Raw genomic sequence first — 20,856 nt, 5'->3', positions numbered from 1 at the left:
TGGATGAAAAGGCTGGAAGTCACCGAGTGGCACCATCAAAGCCCCTTTGAGCCTGGGGTCACCAAGCAGCAAGCTGGTACAAAAGGAATGCTAAAGCAAAGGGCTTACACTCACATCACAGTTTGAGCTAGACAGCAGATGTATAAGGTGGATTTATGTTACATTGCCATTCAAAATAACTAAACCAAATTATACCGATTCCAATATATGTAGTACGCTTAACTAATTAAGCATATTCAAAAGCCTCTTCCTGGCACCTTCTCTAACAAAAATATGGGTCAGGATCTCAAGGGTCCGACAGATGTAAAGCTAGACACGTCAGACTAGCATTGCTTAAAAAAAAAAAGGAAAAATAAGAGCAGGAAAAACACTATTGCCTTGGAGGAATTATGATCATGTGTTTGATCACAATCTGAAAGTTTCTGAATGATGCAGAAGTTAAATTCTAGACATGCAGAAAGGGCACTTTGTCCCTCGTCGGGACACAGAATAAACAGGACAGGCACGAGGCAGTCTCTGTGTTCACAGAAAGAGGAAAAAATGAGATTTTATTGACTACGTCAAAACCCCTCACAGGAAAACCTCTGGACACAATTACTGCTTTACAGTATAAAACACTAACTCCATTAAACCAATAGACATTAATGCAGTGGATACCCTGGGATAATTGAGCTGCTGAACAGATCCTCTAGCAAACTCTACCGCTGAGTGCATTCTTATCTGATTAAACACTTCTTATTTTTGTGTTTTGCATGATTGTTCAGCTACTGTTTCACCCACCCTCTACAGCCCATTGGCTTCCGCAGTTTGTAAGTCAGCAGATCAGACAGTACAAATCCTTTCATTTGGGATGATAAATTGACAAATACTTTATTTTTCCAAGTTACAAATCATGTAACAAAATATTACAATGAAACAAAGAGTAGAGAAAAAGTTAATCTTTTTAGAGATCGAAAGATTAGAGTGGACGGGACATATGGCAATGAAATTTGGTAAGAAATGTAAAAACAATCACAGTTAAAACTTCAAATTTGCTCATGGACAGGGCGTGACATGTCTTCTGAGCCACGGTGTGGCTTCCATCTCCACCTCCTGTCCTCTTCAGGCCACACAAAGAAATAATAAACTACATTCTAAAACCCAGGCTTCACGTTTCTCCAACAGTAGTGTTCGGTACCCTTTCTCTCACAACATCATGCACAAATGGTACAGACTAGTGTATGAGGATGACATGAATTCAACACCCAAAGACCATGCTTTGCTTAGGAAACACACTGATTGAGGATACTTATTTTGGGCTCCGACTGGGGAATATGCTAAAATATTCCTTTCAGACAGAGAGAATCTATTGCAGTCAAATGGATGAGGAAATCAGATCCTTTAACTGATTGTGAGGTTTTATCTGAGGATGAGAATCTACACTGTACCTTCGCAATGTTTGGTCTCTCCCAGGCCTTGGGTTGTTAGTCCTCCTTTAGTTGATTTTGTGCCTGGAAACCCAGAAGAAAGTATCTGTAATATAATCTGGTATCTGAGCGATCTGATCCTGTTTCAGCAGGGGTGGGGGGGTTGAATGGGGTGTGAGGGGCTCAGAGTTCACACTTCAGTCACACTGCACTGACCATCAGGCCTTCTAGATCTCACACTGCTGCTGGTGGAGGACTCACCACCAGGGGGCAACCTGTCTGCGTGGCTCTCCCCGAACCTCTCCTGCTGCAGCAGTCTCTGCCTGCTCCGCGCGCCCTCTTCCGCCACCTCCTGCCCATCCTCCCCGTCCTCCTCATCCTCCCTGTCCTCCTCATCCTCACCCTCCTCCTCATCCTCCTCCTCTTCCACTTCCTCCTCAGTGCTCCTGGACTCTGAGTCATCTACGGAGGTGTTTGGGGCCGTCTGGTCCCCGTCCTCCTCCCCCTCCCCATTCGGACCGCGGTTTTGCCCGGCGGGGGGGCTGATCTGGAGCTGGGCCAGGGAGTCCTCCAGGGAGCTGGCGTCCTCGTGGGACGGGGTGGTGGGGCTGCCTGGCTGGCCCCCCAGGGTGGTGGGGGGCCGGAGAGGGGTGGGCGCGCCCGCGGCCTGCGACCCCGAAACGTCCGCCCCGTCGGCGGAGCTCTCGCGCCCCGCCGCAGCCTGCGCCCCCGCCAGCTCGGCGTCCAGCCGCAGCCCCGCCACCCCCTTTTTGGGGATGTCCACGACGTCCCGCTTCATCCGGCGCCGCCGGCCGTGCTCGTTGCGCCGGTACTGCACCATGTTCTCCAGGTCGGCCACGTACAGGAAGCCGGCGATCAGCATCTCCGTGCTCTTCTTGCCCTTGGAGAAGGCGTCCTCCAGCTCACGGCTGGTGCGCTCGTCGTACTGCCACCAGCCGTTGCGGCCCTCGTAGTACCAGGCGTGCTCCCCGGGGCCCCGCCCCGCCGCCTTCAGTTCCTCGGGCGACAGCAGCGTGGGCCGCTCCAGGAAGTCCTCGGGGATCTCCTGCCGGCAGAGGGCGCAGCGCTTGCTCTGCCAGGATGCGCCCTTCACGCACAGGAAGCAGAAGATGTGGCTGCAGGGCAGACGCACCGGGTGCACGCAGCTCTGCAGGCAGATGGCGCACTCCGGCACCGCCAGGGCGGGGGAGGTGGCACCCGAACACGCCTCAGCGCCCAACTTCCTGCCAGAGGGGAGCATGTTCACGGAGTGGTCAACCTCGCCACAGCTAGCCATCCTGCGGGAGCGGAAGGGGAGGTAAAGTCACACACAGGCTCTCACAGCATCGGAAACAGACAGGAACAACATTAAGACAGTAATAAAAACATGTGGTCAGCACACTCTCTCAAGTTGTACTGATTATTACAACAATGCATGTTAAAAAGTTATACAGTGTACACCACTAGTCAATGAGAAACACTTACTGTGTCCAGAGCTAACAGAGTGCTCTCATTGGGAGAGATTCTCAGTCTTCAGGTTTATTTCTGGAAAATAATAACAATAATAATAATGATAAACTCGATCCATATCGAAGTTTACACCTTTTTCGTTATAGCTAACGCTTCTTGGATGAAGAACAGGTCCCTTTCTCTCACCGTAATGGTAATCAATTAGACCAGTACAGGACAAAAGTACGACACAACTATACATGCTTAGATAATGAATGGACTTCACACACTTGCATTTAAACATGGCCGTCATTTATGTCATCGTAGTTCTCCTGTTTCTTTTGTGAGAAAGGAAATGGCTTGTAAAAATATGTATACATCTGTCTGCAGTGGCTCGCTAACTAACTACCTAACTGGCAATGCCATGACAAAGCATCGAATGCAGTCCACAAACAAGCTAACAGGAAAAATAAGAGTCACGCGACTTTCATTGACATGATAGCTATTAAGTGTCGATGGTGACACACATGCTGTTAGCAGGTGCGCTAAAAGGAAACACCAAGGCAAACAAGTAGTGTAGATAACGTTAAATAACCAGCTAGCTGGCTAACTATAAGTTACAGTTAGCGAAGAGTAAATAGATTACGCTCATCGGGCATGTCACAGCGCATCTAGTTAACAAACGTTAACTAAACAAAGGCAAATAAAGTACAGTTGCGGGAGTTTTCAGTGACCAGACTACGGCAGATCCAAAGGCTAGCAGGCTTGCAGTTCAGCAAGCGAAATGGATGGATGTAGCAAAGTTCGCTAGCAAGCTAAATCTCTGCTTTTATAGACATCAGCTCACCCTGACGGCGATGAATCGTATTTGGTCAGTAAACACGTTGAAGGCCGAAAAAGTCTCCGCTAAACCCAGCACCAGTCCCCAAGAGTCCGAGAGGCTCAGGCAAGGCTTACGCGCAGGCCACGATCGAGTATTATGTAGCAGTTAGCTATAGGAAGTCATGGGAGAGCGATCACCCTTATTCGTGTAGCTAGCGAGCTACCACCATAACAACAAAACCTGTTGTGTGAGATTGCTAGCTAATGTTAGCTAACTAAGGTACAGGAACCTTTGCTTCTTCGCTAACGCTAACTAGCCTGCTTGCTACTGTCATCGCAGTCGAAAACAGGGCTTCCGTTCGACCAGTTTCAGTTCTTCGGACTCCGACTCACCTGTCATAAATTCTGCACCCCTCAGTGAAGCGGAGCTCTGCCTATCTGAACCGATTTATTTGTTTGTTTGGATCACCTACAGGTTCGTCAGATTACTCACCAATCCGCTATTTTTTTCCGTTTCTTCACAGTACAGAATCATTCGCATCATCTTTAGCGTCATGACGTTCAGGACGTGCTACTAATACGTTATCACGCAGGATGGGAGTGGACATATTTCTGTAGTGATCAGAGAGGGATTTGTCCTTGTCAATACATTACTTCGGAGATTATTGTTGTGTTGTTGAATTTATATAATTAATAATTATATTATAAAATCAGCTGCAACACAGTGTATCATGTAGTCGCAAGAAGTACAATTTTTATTATGTTTATATATATTCTCTCAACATTAGGTGGGACATCCCCCTCCCCCCACCCCCTAAATCTACTTCCATAATTCTGTTCCATATCTAAGCAAATTATACAAGTGTTCATAACCCTCTATGTGAATAAATTCATTATTGTATCAGTGTGAATTTTCTTTTGAATAAATTTACATTTGAAGCCCTCCAGATCTCTTCAAAAGTAATCTATCAAATCCTGGGGCTAGTCTTGTTTCGAAAGCTTATATATAATTTTGTAATGTTGTGATGATTGATGAACACCATACTCTAAATGTGGTCTGGCTGAGACAGTACATAATTTTAGCATGAATTATTGTCTGCTTTTTGCAATATACTACAGCATGCTGTTGGTGTTTCTACACAATACTTCCTTCCAGTTCCTACTTGGAATTGTTTAATGCTACATCTGACTTTGACTCATGTGAACTCATGACTTTATGTTGCTGATAAAATAGTCCCATTACATTTTTATCAATAATGTGAAAACTTGACAATGAAGTTGCATTTGCCCTTGCAACACTTCATTTGCCAGCTGTATGCCCATTTCTGCTCTTTATCCAAACCATCTCATATTATGTAACTTACCTCCAAACTGTCTGCTTCTTCCCCACAGTTGGAATCATCATAAAAATTATTCTGATACTGATCTAAATCATATTTTTAAGAAAAATAACAAGTTCTACCATAGATCTGTTAGCCCCCAAGCCCCCCCCCCCGCAACTCTTTATTTTAGAGATGCAGTTTCTCTTCCCATTACTGTGTTCCTTCCTGAAGCCAATTTTGATCCAATGGGAGACATCCTTTTATTTGCTACATATTTCCCGTGCATACTGAGTGGTTCACCTGATACTTTGCCAAAGGCTTTTTAGTGAAACCCAATACAGCCAAATAATAAACATTCAGAATTGAAAAGCATTTTGACCTCATGGATAATTCATGCTGACCAGCCCCTATTATACCATTTACCTCAATATTCTGTACCAACTCTATATCAAAGTAGTCTGCAATGTCTTGCATTTGTGTGGGTCTTTTTACATTATGGTCTACACTGCCTCCTCTTCAGGAAGTTCTTATGTTTTTTGTGGCCTGAATACAGATTTCTGAACAATTCATAAATAATGTCGTTTATAATGGCAATCTTTATTCAATGTAGTAAAACTAGTATACAAGAATATATACTTGTATATATTGTATTGTATATACAATATATTGTATATTGTATACTTGTATATACTGTATTCATAACATCTTTACTGTATATGATGCACAGTATTGGTACCGAAAATACATGCTGAATTTGTGGTTATGTATGTACAACTTGTATTTTTTCTTTAGTTTGAGGTGTGTCAGCGTCACATCATATTATTTATTTTGTTAGCAGACACCCACATCTAGAGTGACTTGTGTCACTTACATTGTACATATTCCCAATGCATACAGCAAGATATTTCCTGAAGCAATTCAGATTAACTTGTAACCTTTCCATGGGCACAACACCATTGCCCGATCTAATTGCACACAACCACAACCGCTACTCCTCACTAATACCCAGGTAATGCATGATTGTTTTTACATCCTAATCTACACGCAATCTTGGGGTCTGCTCTCCTCTGTGAAATATGTCAGTAATGCCACCCTCTATTTAAATGTTCATGTGTAAAACTAATATTTGTTTAAATTTATGATCTGTAAATAATGTTACAAAACTTATATTAAAAACATGGAAAAAGGTGTAGTGCCAGACTTATCTCTTCAAATAATATCCTACACAAATACAACCACAAAAAATGAAAAGAAAAAAGTTCCCTTCATGTGCTTCTGTCCAATCAAAACAGCTTGCCTTTTCACAGTCCAAGTGGGAGAAAAGGGGTCAGGGCTCCTGTGTCTGCTGGTCCCCATTAGCAGTGCATACATCCACGCTAATGCAGTCAGTATGGGAATTATACATGCAGCAGTATCCCCAAGGGAGCTGGTTGGGGGGGGGGGGGGGGGGGGTTACACAGGTTACACAGTATTGTGGAGGTTGTTAATGTATAGTGATTCCTGTTGGTCTGTCTGGGTCTCTAGTTTGGATGCTTTGTTACCAGTTCCCAGTTCTCTGTATCATCCTCCGCCTTCTTTTCTGCATTCCCTTGATCCTGCCCACTGTCCTGGGTCTCCATTTCTCTGTCCCCCTGGTCATGCCAACTCGCCTCAGACTCCCTGTCCCCTCCATTGGTGACATCCTTCTGCTCTCCTCCTTTCTGTCTCCCTATACAAAGAGAGCCAAAGGGGGTTGCAGTTCAACTGTTCCACTTCGAATGCTCAGTCAGCACAAAGCTTAAAGAAGTGTATGAACTGTATTTTTTATTCATATTGTGTCTGAGATTTCTACAGGCACATATAGAGGAGTTTTGTATTACCTGGACATTTCCACCTGTATTGTAATTCCCCATACCACCCACTCATAGAATAGCTTTGTTTGTCTTTATATTTGCAGCTGTAAGACAGTTTTGTGTTTACCTGGACACTTCTTCCTTGTGATTACACACTTCTTCCTCTCAGAGGTGATGGGACAGGGGTCACCGCGGGGTGAGGGGAGCTGGAGGACCTCTCTGGTGCGGGTCTCTTCACCCCTCTTGAAGCCACAGGTCCTCTCTCTCCGAGAGCAAGGGCTCCAGCTGCCCCATTCACCCACCTCGCAATGCACTGAGAGAGGGGGAGATGGGCGTTAGGATAGAGACAAAGAAGGAGAGAGATGGACTTCCACACAGCTGCATGTGACAATAGGGAACAAATCCACTGCATGCTGGACTTCATCTCATAACATTAATGTATTGTTAAATGTACTCGTCTTGTACTTTGCTCTGAATAAGAGTGTCTGCTAAGCACCAAAATGTAAATGTAAAGGTAATGTATAGTAAACACACATCAGCTGCTGTGCTGCAGAGAGAAGAGGTGGACAATCTACACAGTGAGTAATGGAAGTTGCTACATTTTTACACAAGAGAGTGAATGCAGGGCTAGTTTTCTTCATATAGTTACATATTTTCATGTTGACAGGAAAATTTTGTAACTCCAATGTGTGTCTAGAAATTATATGTGAGGTTAAGTAGTCATACCAAGAATGGAGTACAGTGCTCATAGTCTCGAACCTTGTCAAACACCACCACATAAGTTACAGGGCCGGAAGTGTTATAGTTGGTCTCTGCTCATCAGCACTGCCCGATATTGGAAACACATGCAAACTGAGACTTTTTTCTGAATTACAACACACTTGTGGGAAAGGGGTATTAGGAATTTATGATCTCTTCTGTGCTGACGTGGGGGTCTGGGGAGGGGGAACAGGAGAGGCAACAGGATGGGGCCGTTAACCTGGAGGAGTGCACTCCATGAGCTGATCGTTAGTCTCAAACTCCTCTGGACACACATGGTGACACTTTCCAGACAGGAGGTAAAGACCCACTCTGCACCTGGCACAGGTGGTGCTGTTCATACAGGTCTCACAGTCCTTAGCACAGTCTGAGGAAGACAGACATAAAGCCAGTTACACACCATTATATCCCCTCAATACAAATGAATGGTTTTACACTCTAAGCAACATAGAGTGGTAACCCGGTAAAATACTGCCCTGCAATCACAGGATACTGATTAGTGACATGTCCACTTTACAGAAATGTTTGCCAGATAAACTCAACAAGCTTAGTGTAATGTATAAGAAGCTGCATTTAGCCTGTCCCACTGACGTCACCTGTCAAGACTTTGCTATCTAAAAAGGGTAACAGTGCTTTTGTTTTGCCTTTCACACTATGCTCTACTATTTTAGTCAAAGTGCCTGATCCATTACAGTCCTCTAGTAGGGGGCAGGAAAAGGCAGAAAAGGGTGAAATGTAGGTGTTGTGATTAAGCCATGGCTCACAAGAGTAATCCTATCATTGGCAAAGAACACCCTGAGATTGAATGATGAAGAAATCTGAATTGTGGCATAGTAATCCTAAATAAAAACAAAATGCCCCTTTCAAGCCAAGCACAGCCAAGTGGCTAGCTTTGCCGTTCAAATGCCAATGTGCTCCAGCCCCAGATGAAGAACCACAGACGCACCACGAGGGCGGCAACCATGTCAGCTCACCAGGGATGCACTCCCGCTGCGGGTCGCTGGGGAAGAGGCCCTCTGGGCAGCTTTTCTGACACCTCCCCCAGTGTAAATAATACCCTGCACTGCAGCGTGTGCAGAAGTTCATGTTGAAACAGGAGTCACAGGCCACCTTGCATTCTGGGAAAGGGGGGGGGGGAGAGAGACAGGCGCTGACTCACATGTACGATTCAATGACACCATTTCAGCATATTTTAGGTCACTAAAATGAATGCCGATGACAAACATAACACAGAAAAAGCAACATCGCTATCCTCAATTGACAGGAAGCGGCGCAACCAAAAAACACACAGACAGGAACATGCATGCATGCGCCAACACTCAAATATTCTATCAATAGCAATACTTATAGAGAAACTGTAGAGATGAACAAATGCATGCTTGACAGGATAAGGCATACACACCTTCCATTAATTAATTAATTAATCTGTAAGAGGTCAGCATTACCTACACAGGAATCTTTGCATGCATGCACAAAAAATAATGCATAGTCAAATAAATTGATAAAAAGGACCAAAATTTGATACAGGTACAACAAACGAACATTTGAAGTGATCAGATTAAAGAAAGGACATATAAGGGGCTGCTGTACACTCAACAGAATCGATTTATATTAAAACTGAGTTGAGTTGAGTTACGTAAACTATGACAGCTGTGATGTGAGCAAAGAAGATGAAACATATCCCAGTCATTTGCTCATATTACTTCAAGAATGAATAATATAGGACAACATGATATGAATCAGATACGAATATAGGTTTTGAAAGAAGCAAGCATGTTCTTTACCATTATTCTTAAAAGACAATTATTGACCTGAAAATTAAACATATACACCAGCCCCACAAACACCTCAACCACAACTAGCAACTACCTCCACCCCTCCACCACAACCCCAACTTGACCTTCGCCTCTACCCTCAATCCTCAACCACAACCCCACACTACCTCCATCAAACCCTCACCACAACCTCATGATGTGCACTCCATCGAGAACCATTATACCAATCACACTTTTCTCTGCCAGTCATTACCAGTGTTACCCAGTGACTCGGGCCTCCTGCTGTAGCGTCCTGGTGCACACAAAACAGCCTGTGTTCAATTTCATATCTCAGCAGTCTGTTATGTGGACATATCTGAACACTATGAGTATTCAGCAGAACATATTTTGAGCAGCACTGTAAGTGTGACACATAAGGTGTGTTTGACAGCTGGGCTCAAGTGAATATGTGGAGAGTTGTTAGTTGGTGTGTTCAGTATGATGTGTGCAGTGTACTTCACAGGTGTGTACAACAAAACATCTGGGCAGGGTTCAGAGGGTGGGTTCAGTGAATGTGTGGCTTGTTTGCCAGGCATGTTCAGTGTGATACAGGTGCTGTGTTTGTTGAGAGTATTCAGTACAGTGCCTGCAATGAGTTTAACTGGTGTGTGTTTAACAGTTGAATATCTGAGCAGAGTCCAGCGGAACTTACTTTGGCATGTGTTTATGTCAGGGGAGCGGACACCATAGTAACTGCTGGGGCAGGCGTGCAGACACACCCCAATCTCCCTCATCCCTTTCCTCTCCACAAAGAAGAAGAGGCGGGGCTTGCAGGTCATGCAGCCATTGTCATCTGAGCAGGTCTGACACCCGCCTGGACAGCCTGTATTCCCCCCAGTTATCTCTGTAATAGAAGAGGATCTACGGTCAGACCTTCTGTGTGTCCATGTCTATGCATGTATGTGTGCATGCAAAAAAAAAAAAAAAAAAAAAAACTGTAAAACATGTAATGTCATTTTAATCCATTACAATTGTATGTACTGTGGTGTATACACTTGCTAACTGTGTTTTTTCACCATTTGTATGTTCATTGAAGGTGACAATGACAAACAGTACATTGAAATTGTAATGCTGACACTTTTTTTAAAGAAGAGTAGAAACATACCTGTTTGGTCTTGCTTTTAAGTTGGAATAGATACCTTTTTAATTTTATTCTGTATCCTGTTCCCTTCTTCATTTAAAAATAAACAAGGACAGCATTGTAACATAACAGAGATGGTAACCAAAGGGTTGCTGGTTCGATTCGAAGTTGCTCTGGGTAACAGCATGTATGAAATGACAAAAGTCCAATAAGTATTTATTAATTTTGTATTTTATTGTGTATTTTTATCTCTCTTTTATTGTCTTTATCTTTATTTTACTGTTCTTATATTTGTTTTTACTGTGAAGTGCATAGCATTGCTAACTAGAACGAAATGCGCTATGTAAATAAATAATTATTACTTAAGATTGTCATCATATTTTACCACAGGAGGGCGCCATATAGTCGGGACCCTACATCAAAGGTACGACATAAACAGCAAAGCGCAGGAGCGATTTTGCCGTGAGGTTTTAATAGACAGAGGGATGTCGTAACGCCATAACTTCGACTGCAAACTGTGAGGATCAAATGAATATGTAAAATCATGTCTTCGTGAACTGAAGTGTCCATTTCATTTTCACATACAGTGAAAAAACAACTGATCACTGATAGAATTAAATGTTATCGTCTCTAAAACGATGGGATTTATTCTCTATGATAACAAAATATCCATGCATTGTCTGATCCAATACAATTAGTTGCATAATCGTAATTTTAACAAGCATAAACGAGAGGCGTGTTTGTATAAATGGAGTAAGGGAGATCTCCTTGGTGGATTTTGTAATGTAAGTCTAAATAAAACATTTTATGCACTGTAAATAACTTATTCAGCCTTATTCGTGAGCTATGCACTGCACCCCAAATTCTTGGACAGGGCAAGGCATGCTGAAATTACAAGAACAGTCACAGTGAAGATTACAGTCGTATAATAAAATGCGTAAAAATAACTTCTGCACTAAGCAGGAAATTCGGAGCGCAATTTACGCGTGCAGCTACGGTACCCAGATACGTTCTTATCTCAACCATTTTATATGTGTTTTATTCCGTGTCCTGCTTTATTTGCATTCAAATGCAATCTTTATTGCACATGCGTGTCCATGAACCATCAAGCCCCGAGAATACGCAATTTTACGCAAGGCAGGAGTAGAAACGGACGAATGTTCTGTGACAGGGTGAAGACAAACGCTCATCCCTTAGCACGAGCGCTTACTTACGTTTGTGCTGACTGGAGGCGTGCTGCTGGCAGTTAGTGAATTCCACACATTGCAATGTCAATACCAAAGAGAGCAGTTGCAATCGCATAGTAGAGCCCAGATTATGCTTATTTAGCCAACAGTAATATCATCCAACAATTTTCACATTTATTTGCTTGTCTCTGTATTTGTCTGAAGAAAATTGTTATTCCAAAATTTTGCCTTTCACCAGGAGTATATAAGCGAAACGGTCCAATAAAGTCAGGGCTGTTTAGGCAATAACATCCTGAAGAAATTCCACAAACTGCAGATTATCTTTAAAGAAAAAATATGTATGTATTCCATGAAGTACATGAAAGTCTTTATAACCTCTTTAGGTTGAAATGGTGAACGTCAACATAAACGAGGAGGGAGTGATGTAGAGGATGAAAGTTTGGATAATCATTTCCCCAAATTCCGACAGACAAGACTATTGCGAGGGCGCGGCCAAACGGTGCTCACCGCGCCGCGCGTTTTGGAGGTCTTTGCGTCATCGTAGCATCACTGAAAACTGACCTAGACTTTGACGGCTTTGGCTCTGGGCAGTTGTAATTCCAAATGTAGGCTATTTTTAAATGAAATTATTTGGTATGTTTTTTTCCCCCCAATAGTCAACATTCCCCTTTTCCCCTTGTTCGACAGTGTGAAGTTGGCCCAAGTGCTTGTCTTCTCTCCCTTTTCCCAAAGTAGACATGTCGGGTGCGACTTTTAGAAACATTATTCAACGCCGACCAATTGTTTATAGGCTAAATGTTGGAAGAGGGAAATGGAGTTTGCTCTGACGGCGTACATTATCCTCTCCTATACGTGAGTTTCTTAAATAATCACTTTGTTTTGCGCATATTCACACCTCGGTTGTCATGTTGTTTGCTTCATATGTTTAATTTTTACTAAACTTCACCATCGTGCTTAACAATCCCAGAACTGTATGTTGTTTTATGTAGAGTTAAAATAAAATGAAACAGTCTATGAGTACTAACACATCACGAGAAAGTGCACAGAATTTAATATGATTCCTTGTCGTTAAATAATCAATGGTATCAATGGACGAGCAGGCACAACAAGTGTTTTCCTCATCGGATACACGCGCGTGGGAGTGCACTACTGAATTATACTCTGATGCTTATTCTTCTTATTCCACTAATTCATATATAACACATATAACATTCACATTCTGTCTGAGAAATAGTCCCATTTTGATTTAACGTCCTTTCTTTGTGCATGAGAATTACATCTGATATGACCAGTGCAAAATCACAGCCAAAATAATCCTATCTAACCTGACCTGTACTTAATCACAGCCCAAACAGCTTTGTTCTGAGACTACTTAGAATGGTAATTTCCACAGCTGTTTAAAAATAGTTTGAAAATGTTATTGTGCATTAGTATATTATAGTTTAAGGGGTTCTTTTTACTTGATATAATTGAAATGTACAGTTTTACTGGGTATAAATTCCAAAGACTTAATCCCAAAGGTGATATAGTTCATATTCACACAGTTGCTTGCCTGCTCACTCCTCTTGGTCAGACCCCTTTGCTATGTCTGAGACAGCCTCCAGTTTACACTGAGCAGAAGGGCTTCAAGGACAGACAGTCCTTGTGGTCCCTCTCTTTCATTAAGCGTTTCTATCGGAGCAGGTGTTCTGTGCTCCAAACACAATCTCTGTCCTCCCAAACAGTCCCTACACTCCTTGTGGGAGGGTAGTGTTATATACTCTCACGAGAAGTTATTTTTCTTTCTTCTGTGCATTTGTCTTTCCTTGCCATTTCTGAGAAGAAAGAGATCACTTGACTTTTACCATATCATTCTTACAATAACTGAAACAAAATACCAAAATGCAGATGATGCCTGACTGAAAATCAGAAGGGACTTGATTAGCTAATTACCAAGGTAAATAGCTTGATTCTGTGGTGTATAAAATTACTCATTGGCTAGTTAGGAATCTCCAGTCTTGTGTACCAGCCAGTCCAGCCAGTGGCATGTCAGCTCTTCATCAGTTTAAAGGCGCTAATCTTATTTTCTGGTGGTGAATGGGATGGCTTGTACTGAGATACTCAATGTATTCTGAGCTGAAAATTGTTCTCAGCTGAAAAGCAGTGATCCAAATTTTAAGTGTGCCAAAAAATTGTAGACACTGTACTATATAAATTAGGATCTATATGTGTTTTCTGAATGTTTGGATACGGGATTTTGGGAAGGAGTTACTCACTACAAGTCAAGAAGCGCACTTTACATGTGGAAATGAAAAGTCTTATTAATTTTTCTCACCTGGTGTTATACAGAACTGGACAGCATATTCAAATGCAGTGGTGTCTCAGAGTTAAAATATTTTGTTTTTCTCCATTTAGTGACGGGAAATGTACTTGTTCATTTAGTGATGCTAAGGAGCAGCCAATAATAATAGCTTAGACACGCTCCCAGACAAAGAGGCTGATCGGACCCATTTCCCATCAGAAACATGTCATTTCCTTGCCTTCATGAAGGGAAATGATGGATAGGGCAGAAGAGCATATGCACAGGTGCCAATATCCCAGCCCGTTCAGCACTGCTTCAGGGCTAATCAAGGCTACTGAAACTCATCAGTCTGATCTGTTATCAAAAGTCCTTTAGGAATACTTGCGGACAGAACTCTCACATTCAATTTTGTAATTTCATTGGCCATTGCGTGAATGCAGGAGTTGTGCCTGTGGTTTCTGAAAAGCGATCCAGATGTCAGTTTTCATGTTTTAAGTGCCGCACGCATTCCAGTACACATCTTAAGTACACCGCATGCATTCCAGTACACGTCTTAAGACACATGTCCATGTATGCTGTGCTGCTACCTTATCCAGGGGAAAACCACAGGAGGCAGCAGATTAGGGGTTGTTTCAATTTTCATCCTAGAGGGAAGCTACAGTTGTAGATTGTAGACATGAGCAGTTCTACAACACTGTCTACGCATTTTTTTTTTCATTGGATAAGCATTTATTCAAATCTTTTTCCCTTTTTTATCATTGATCAAGGGGCAGGTCATTCATTCATGCCTCAGATTAAAAGTTTCCTGTCCACAGCCAAAAATGCTGATAATTGTTGATACTCTAAATGAGCTCATAGCTTTGGTTGTCTTGTCCCTCTGTAAACTGTTCAAGGTTCCAGAAACAACATAAAGGCTAATCATACTCCACCAAGCTACTGATTGCATTACCCAGCCATAGCAGGTACACTGCATGCAAATATTCACTTACCATCACACAATGAGCATACCAAAGTAAAAGTTGCTGTGCTGAGAACTACAAGTCAGCAAACCGGAAATATGACCGCAAATAACTGAGCGATGCTGTGGCATAATATCAGCACAGTGACTCTTTATAATCTGCCCATGATATATGTTGAAATATACATACACACTATGATACATACTTCACACTGTCATCTTATTTTGGGGGGGGGGGGGGGGGTGCACATGGATTAATGGATTAATAATTAACCCTGTTCCAACTGGTGATCCCTCTGCAAATAACTCTCCCCACGCAGAGAGGGTTTTGGCATGACTTTCGAAAACAGACGCAGAAAAATGCAGAAACACAATTCTGCTGCAGCCAGGGTCTCCGCACCCTTGGCCACTTCTCAAAAAAAGATTCGGCAGAGCCCGCTCCCACACAACCTGACTGTATATTGTGGATTTATTTCTAAAAGATCAGACCTGGTGTGCTGGCCAGACAGTGCTTCAAGAGCCCTGTGTCTGAATTACAAGCAGGTGTTCTGTAACCAAATACCAAGATGCTTCCAAAATACCTCCTTCAAATGGCGGAAAGTGGGCTCTTTTTAAAATAAACACCTAAGCCTATTTTTGTCCACATTGTCCATCAGAGGCTTGAAAATAATATCAAGTAAGAACATTTCTAATGGATTATACATTTCAGAAGCTGTCTTTTCCAATCATATGGAGGTAAAATTCCTGGCAGTGTGATATTTAAGGGTTCACCTGACCAGGTGGCCACTTCCCACAGTGTGTGATTCTGTGCTATTCAGTGTTGTATATTTTAGCATTTTTTAGCTGTTTTAAAATGCATATGACTCATGAAAAAAGTACAGCTCAATTTTACATTTTAACTAAAGCCACTCTGTCCAAGAGGGTTTATAGCCGGCATGCAGTCCACATCTTTTCACCGGTGTTTGTTCTACCTTAACTTCACAAGTTTGTATGAATTTCACATTGACAGCAGTTAATAGCGGTGGACTGAACAGGTCTGATGTTGTGTCTGGAGGTCCCAGGAATGTCTTGAATGGGAGAAGTATTGAGATGAAGGACTTTTTTGGGAACACCTGCACCCACCATGGTGATCAGTGACCTGCCATGGTACACTGGAAAAAATGCAACATTGCAGATGGTAACAGAAAGCTGGGAGGTAACGGCGTGCATGATCCTTCTCTCAAGCTATTTGGTCTAAATCAGGATCTTCCACACTGCGCCTGCCAGCTCCAGTCTGGGATCTCTTCCCGTTGCCATGGCGAATCGCAGAGTTTATTGCCATCAGCACGCCGATCAGTGCGTCTTACGATATCAGCACTCCGAGTTCCCCGCGTCTCCCCAAGCGCGTCGGGATTTGGGAGCCCCATAACCTCAGAACAATGGGCATCTTGTGTATGAGGCAGGACGGGCCACGCCTCCTTATCGCAACACATTCTGGAACTGCAGTCACATGTGAAAAACACAAACAACATGCCACAATGAGGTACATGGGGATGGCAGCTCAGATCACTGGGGGTGATGGCTGGAGCTCCTCCAAGACGAGGCTCGGAAGAGCAGAAGGAGAGGAAAAGAAGGGGTGTGTTCCTCACTGTCAAAATGCCAGTCCTTTACAAGGAGTTCTCCTTCGGCATGCTGCATCAACCATCCATAATGTTCAACACAAAATACAAACCACAAACAAGGAATACAATTCTCATGCTCCGTTAGCAAAACCTGTAACAAATACACCACTAAATCAAAAACCTATGAAGTTATCAATGCATAGCAAAATACTTAGTTTTGTGTGAGTGTAATTAGAATAAGTGGGAAATTTAAATATATCTTTCTGCATCATGTGTAGTATTGCCTGGTCTTTTGAAATCCAACACGGTAGCTGTTTCTGAAAGTCAAAGATGCTTCCTTGGTAACACGGGTCCTTCCAAGTTAGGTCCTTCAGAGGCTCGGCAAGACTCCTTCCTAGCATTCAGAGAACAGATAATGGAACAGTCAAACGAGTGTGCAGGTGTGTGTCATTGACTCTTGTACGTGCACATAGGATTGTGGGTGCTTTAAGAACGCTGAGGATACATGCTAGGCATCCTTGAAAATTCTCTAAACGAAGGACTCAGTCTTTGCTACAATTTGAAGGATCCTCGACATCAGAACAGTCCTTCAACGGGATTCGATGACGTAGCGTCCTTGAAATGCAGCCGTTAAGGATCCTTCCTTGACTTTGAGAAGCAGCCAGAGCTTTTGGTTGTATGAAGGAAGTCTTCTATACAACAGTTATTACAAACACATGTTATACTACACAAATGCTGGCTGCAAAATGCATAGATTTTCCTGTTGTTTTAAAAGACTCAGTGAGCACTTGTAGAATTAGCATATTTTCCAATAATATATATATAAAGGGGCTTATTAAACTTAAATATCACCGTAGCTGTAGCACGTAGGAGCAAAGCTGTTTCAGTTCTAGTGACCACCTTTAATTCGTATGTGAACATGCTTCAATCTCGAGTGGCCATCTTCCATTGGAATATGTAATAAAATGTACATCAAACTAGCAACCACATTGCACCACAACATGTGAGCAGACACATTAAACTTTAAAACACGTTAAAGCAGCTTTTGCTGAAGTTCTGATTGACACCATATCTGCCTTGTTTCATACTTGTAAAGGCAGTGGAAGTTGTTGAATAAGACTACTGTCTATATCTGTCTTTCTCTGACACTACATACCCTCCAGTCTACACGAGACATCAGAGATAAGTAGAGATGACAAGTTATTTTGAACAGTTCACTCTGAACCTCAGAACAGGAAAGGACCTTTAGTACACACATTACTGCATGCACACACACTGTGCATGTAGAAGCATGTGAAAGAGTATACACACACACACACATACACACACACACACACACCCTCAAGTCTGTGCCCCTGGAAGCAAGTAAATGATCAACAAAGTGTTAAGGTGTTAAGTTCTGCCATTTTCCTGTGAATGTCAGGCAGCTTTGCATTTTATCAGCATCAAGAAGAATCTAAAAACAGGTATGCAGACTCATTTCATTGAGATCTCTTTCAAGTACGTAGATGTAAGTGATTTCTGTAAAGTTTGTGATGGAAGAGGAGATGCATCTTGACCCCGAGCACACTCCAGTGCTGCGTTGTACTGTTGACCCTCTGAGGGCTGGCTGGGGTCCCATTGCCTGCAGCCAGTATAGACTGGAAGGGATTCTGTGGGGTGAAAGTGCTGTAAATATAGTGTTCCATTAAAAGACTGAATTCAAAAACTCCAGGGTAAGACGCATGCAAAGAATGGAAACAGTGTGCCATATGAAAGATATTGTTCAAAGCTCTTGGTTTATATGAAAAGCAGAGTGTGATTTAAATGTTTTTCACATGAATATAACTCTTTTGTGCAGTATAATACAGTCAGTTATATGAAACCATTTCATATTGAACTCATTGATACTTGCAGTTAAATCTTTAGAAATTAGAAATAGAAGTTAGTTTAAATTGTGTTGTGTGATCTGTCTTGGTCAGTGACGGCTTGTGTGTTTGTGACTGTCTTTCCTTGTTTAGCTGAAATAGAGATGATCTAGTTCCGTACAGTGATGTTCTGCACTGTTGAGTGATGGCCTGTGTGGAAGTGCCCCATGCATACAGTACATCCTCAGCTTAACGTCACCCTGTATATTGCACATTATAGACATTTTTTTGTTCCATTTAACTGGTTGTAGGGGGAAAGAATGTCTCTTTTCACATCATGCTTTCAGTATTTTGTAAGTACCTGTATAGCAATAAAGCACAATTACATCATGAAAGATGCCATTGATTTTGTTTTTTCATAGCCATGCCTGCCAGCTGTGCATCTCCAACTGTGTGGCTGTCTGAGTGAGGCAAACCTGACAGATGCCATAAAGTTAAAGTAATTCAAAACCTGTATTTACTTCAGATCAATCCCAAATTACTGATACATTGCAAAAGGCTGCTGCACATTTTTATGTAGTATATTTTATCATTTACCTGCATGAAAAGTTAAATCTTAAACAGACCATCACCTAACCCCAAAAACAATGTAGATGAAGCGTTGTTTTCAATATTTTCTTTCGGCATATTATTTTATGGCAGAGTGGCCTTGGGATCATTGCAGTCTGATCTTACGGAGTTATGAAAAAGACCACAACATACAATGCCTCAAAACAATTTCTGGAAGGCAGAATTGTGGAGCTTTTGACAAGACTCTTTGAAACCAGCTGTGAAAGACAACAGGAAGGAAGGGCACAGCAACACTAACACCAAGGCATATTCCACAGCCAGGTCTTCAAATCAAATTAAGGAAACATCAAGAATCGCTTGTGTCAATGAGAGAATAAAAAGAGTATGCCTGGCAGAAATATCTGATGAAATCCCATAAACCTATAAATAGACTGTAAAAAATGGCAAGACTGAGAAAGGATGACTATAAACAATGCCAACAGGGCAGAAAGAGCCAAAGAACATTAAAAGCACATGCAGAGGCAAGGGGTTCCTCCAACAAAAGGCTTTTCATCTGATTTAAACGTGTCATGGAAGATTAAACACCCCATCTTATGTAAGAATCTTAAGTGTATTTCTTGATGTGAGGGCAATATAACATCTGCTTAACACCCCCCAAATCTTTCAGTACTCAACAAATATACCACATCATCTGGTCCAGACTCTGACCTGGACTTTAAATCACAGTATGATCCACAAAATGGAGAGGAAGAAAGAAAAAAATAGTAATCAAACCTCTAATGACACAATGCCAGAATGACTAGGATCCAATACCATTTCTTGATGTTGCAACAGCAAACTTTAACCTTGCTCTGGAATTCACCTTTTTATCAGTCTCACAAAGATGTGCAAAGTGTTTTCTTATGGGTCATTCTATGCCACATGGAATGTAAAATGTTACATTGGCAACCCTTCCATCTTGGAACTCACAGAGAAAAATTCTCTTGGGGGATTTTACACTTTAGAGATGGGAAGTCGTAGTAATTTTTCCACAAGTTTTGCCTTCGAGGTGTGACCTGGCAAAAATCAGCCAAAGATGAAATACTGACCGTTTTTACCATTTATTAATCATGGGTAGTATGCCCACAGAATCCTTTTATCTTGAGAAACTTATTTTCTTAATCAAATCCACACCTTAAGCATTGTGTCTAGGTAGTGGTTAATTTGAGATTGGCCAAAATGCAATACATCACCTGTTGGTAATGGCCTTCAGAACATCCTGTTGGGCTGCAGAACTCCCTTTAGAATTATTATTCAGTAGAAAAATAAAAAATGAGGTGAACCCAACAATGTGACCAAGTATGCCAAGCTAGTTTCATAGTTTTAGTGAAAAACAATGGGGCAGGTGTGTCAGTTCTCCATCTAGTCTTCCAGAGGACTATAGTAGAATTCCACTACATAATTGCATTAAAACTAATTTGAAGCAACAAAGACAGATGATTCCAAAAGTTTTTTCCTCATGAAAAGAGTTAAAAAATGTCAAAAACAATGTGCATTTTTCTGATTTGTTCTTCCAGGCCCTTGCAGTTTTTTTAGTTTAGATAACCCTATCCCATCCTGCTCCTTCCTGGAAAATGGGGATTACTGGGTATCTGGTGAAGAAGTTAAAGACAAATACCCGTCTATGTCTTAAGGACTAAATTTATTGTATTTGATAAGCACATTTAAACATGTAAACCGTCTGTCCTCTGCACTGCCTGTTCATGACATACACGAGAAGCTCTTAATTGATCTATGGGCATTTCTTCTCAACAAGATGTGAAAACAATGAAGCTTTTCCAAAACCAAATTCAAGATAAAGGTTAACCATTCATAACTTTCATGTTTAGTAGTCAGCCAAGAAGTTTGTTTACATAGGACAAATGCTTTATTAAGAGGTTAAGCAATA

At 42.0% G+C, this 20,856-nt stretch overlaps 2 protein-coding genes across 2 annotated transcripts; both read right to left on the bottom strand.

Annotated features, from left to right (window-relative positions):
- Positions 1 to 595: 595 nt before the first annotated feature.
- On the bottom strand, positions 596 to 4,240 carry LOC118792552 (E3 ubiquitin-protein ligase rnf146-like). Its single transcript, XM_036550431.1, has 3 exons — positions 4,171 to 4,240; positions 2,892 to 2,951; positions 596 to 2,704 (listed from the first exon to the last, which is right to left on the bottom strand). The coding sequence occupies exon 3, from the start codon at positions 2,701 to 2,703 to the stop codon at positions 1,597 to 1,599; it is 1,107 nt and encodes a 368-aa protein (XP_036406324.1). The 5' UTR covers position 2,704; positions 2,892 to 2,951; positions 4,171 to 4,240; the 3' UTR covers positions 596 to 1,596.
- A 2,223-nt stretch (positions 4,241 to 6,463) lies between these two features.
- LOC118792551 (R-spondin-3-like) lies at positions 6,464 to 12,036 on the bottom strand. Its single transcript, XM_036550429.1, has 6 exons — positions 11,700 to 12,036; positions 10,057 to 10,248; positions 8,565 to 8,708; positions 7,811 to 7,957; positions 6,959 to 7,144; positions 6,464 to 6,707 (listed from the first exon to the last, which is right to left on the bottom strand). The coding sequence occupies exons 1-6, from the start codon at positions 11,785 to 11,787 to the stop codon at positions 6,520 to 6,522; spliced, it is 945 nt and encodes a 314-aa protein (XP_036406322.1). The 5' UTR covers positions 11,788 to 12,036; the 3' UTR covers positions 6,464 to 6,519.
- Positions 12,037 to 20,856: the final 8,820 nt, after the last annotated feature.

Source organism: Megalops cyprinoides, chromosome 17 (genome assembly GCF_013368585.1).
Source record: "Megalops cyprinoides isolate fMegCyp1 chromosome 17, fMegCyp1.pri, whole genome shotgun sequence".
In the NCBI taxonomy this organism is placed as follows: domain Eukaryota; kingdom Metazoa; phylum Chordata; class Actinopteri; order Elopiformes; family Megalopidae; genus Megalops; species Megalops cyprinoides.
This window is presented reverse-complemented; position numbering and strand designations above follow the sequence as displayed.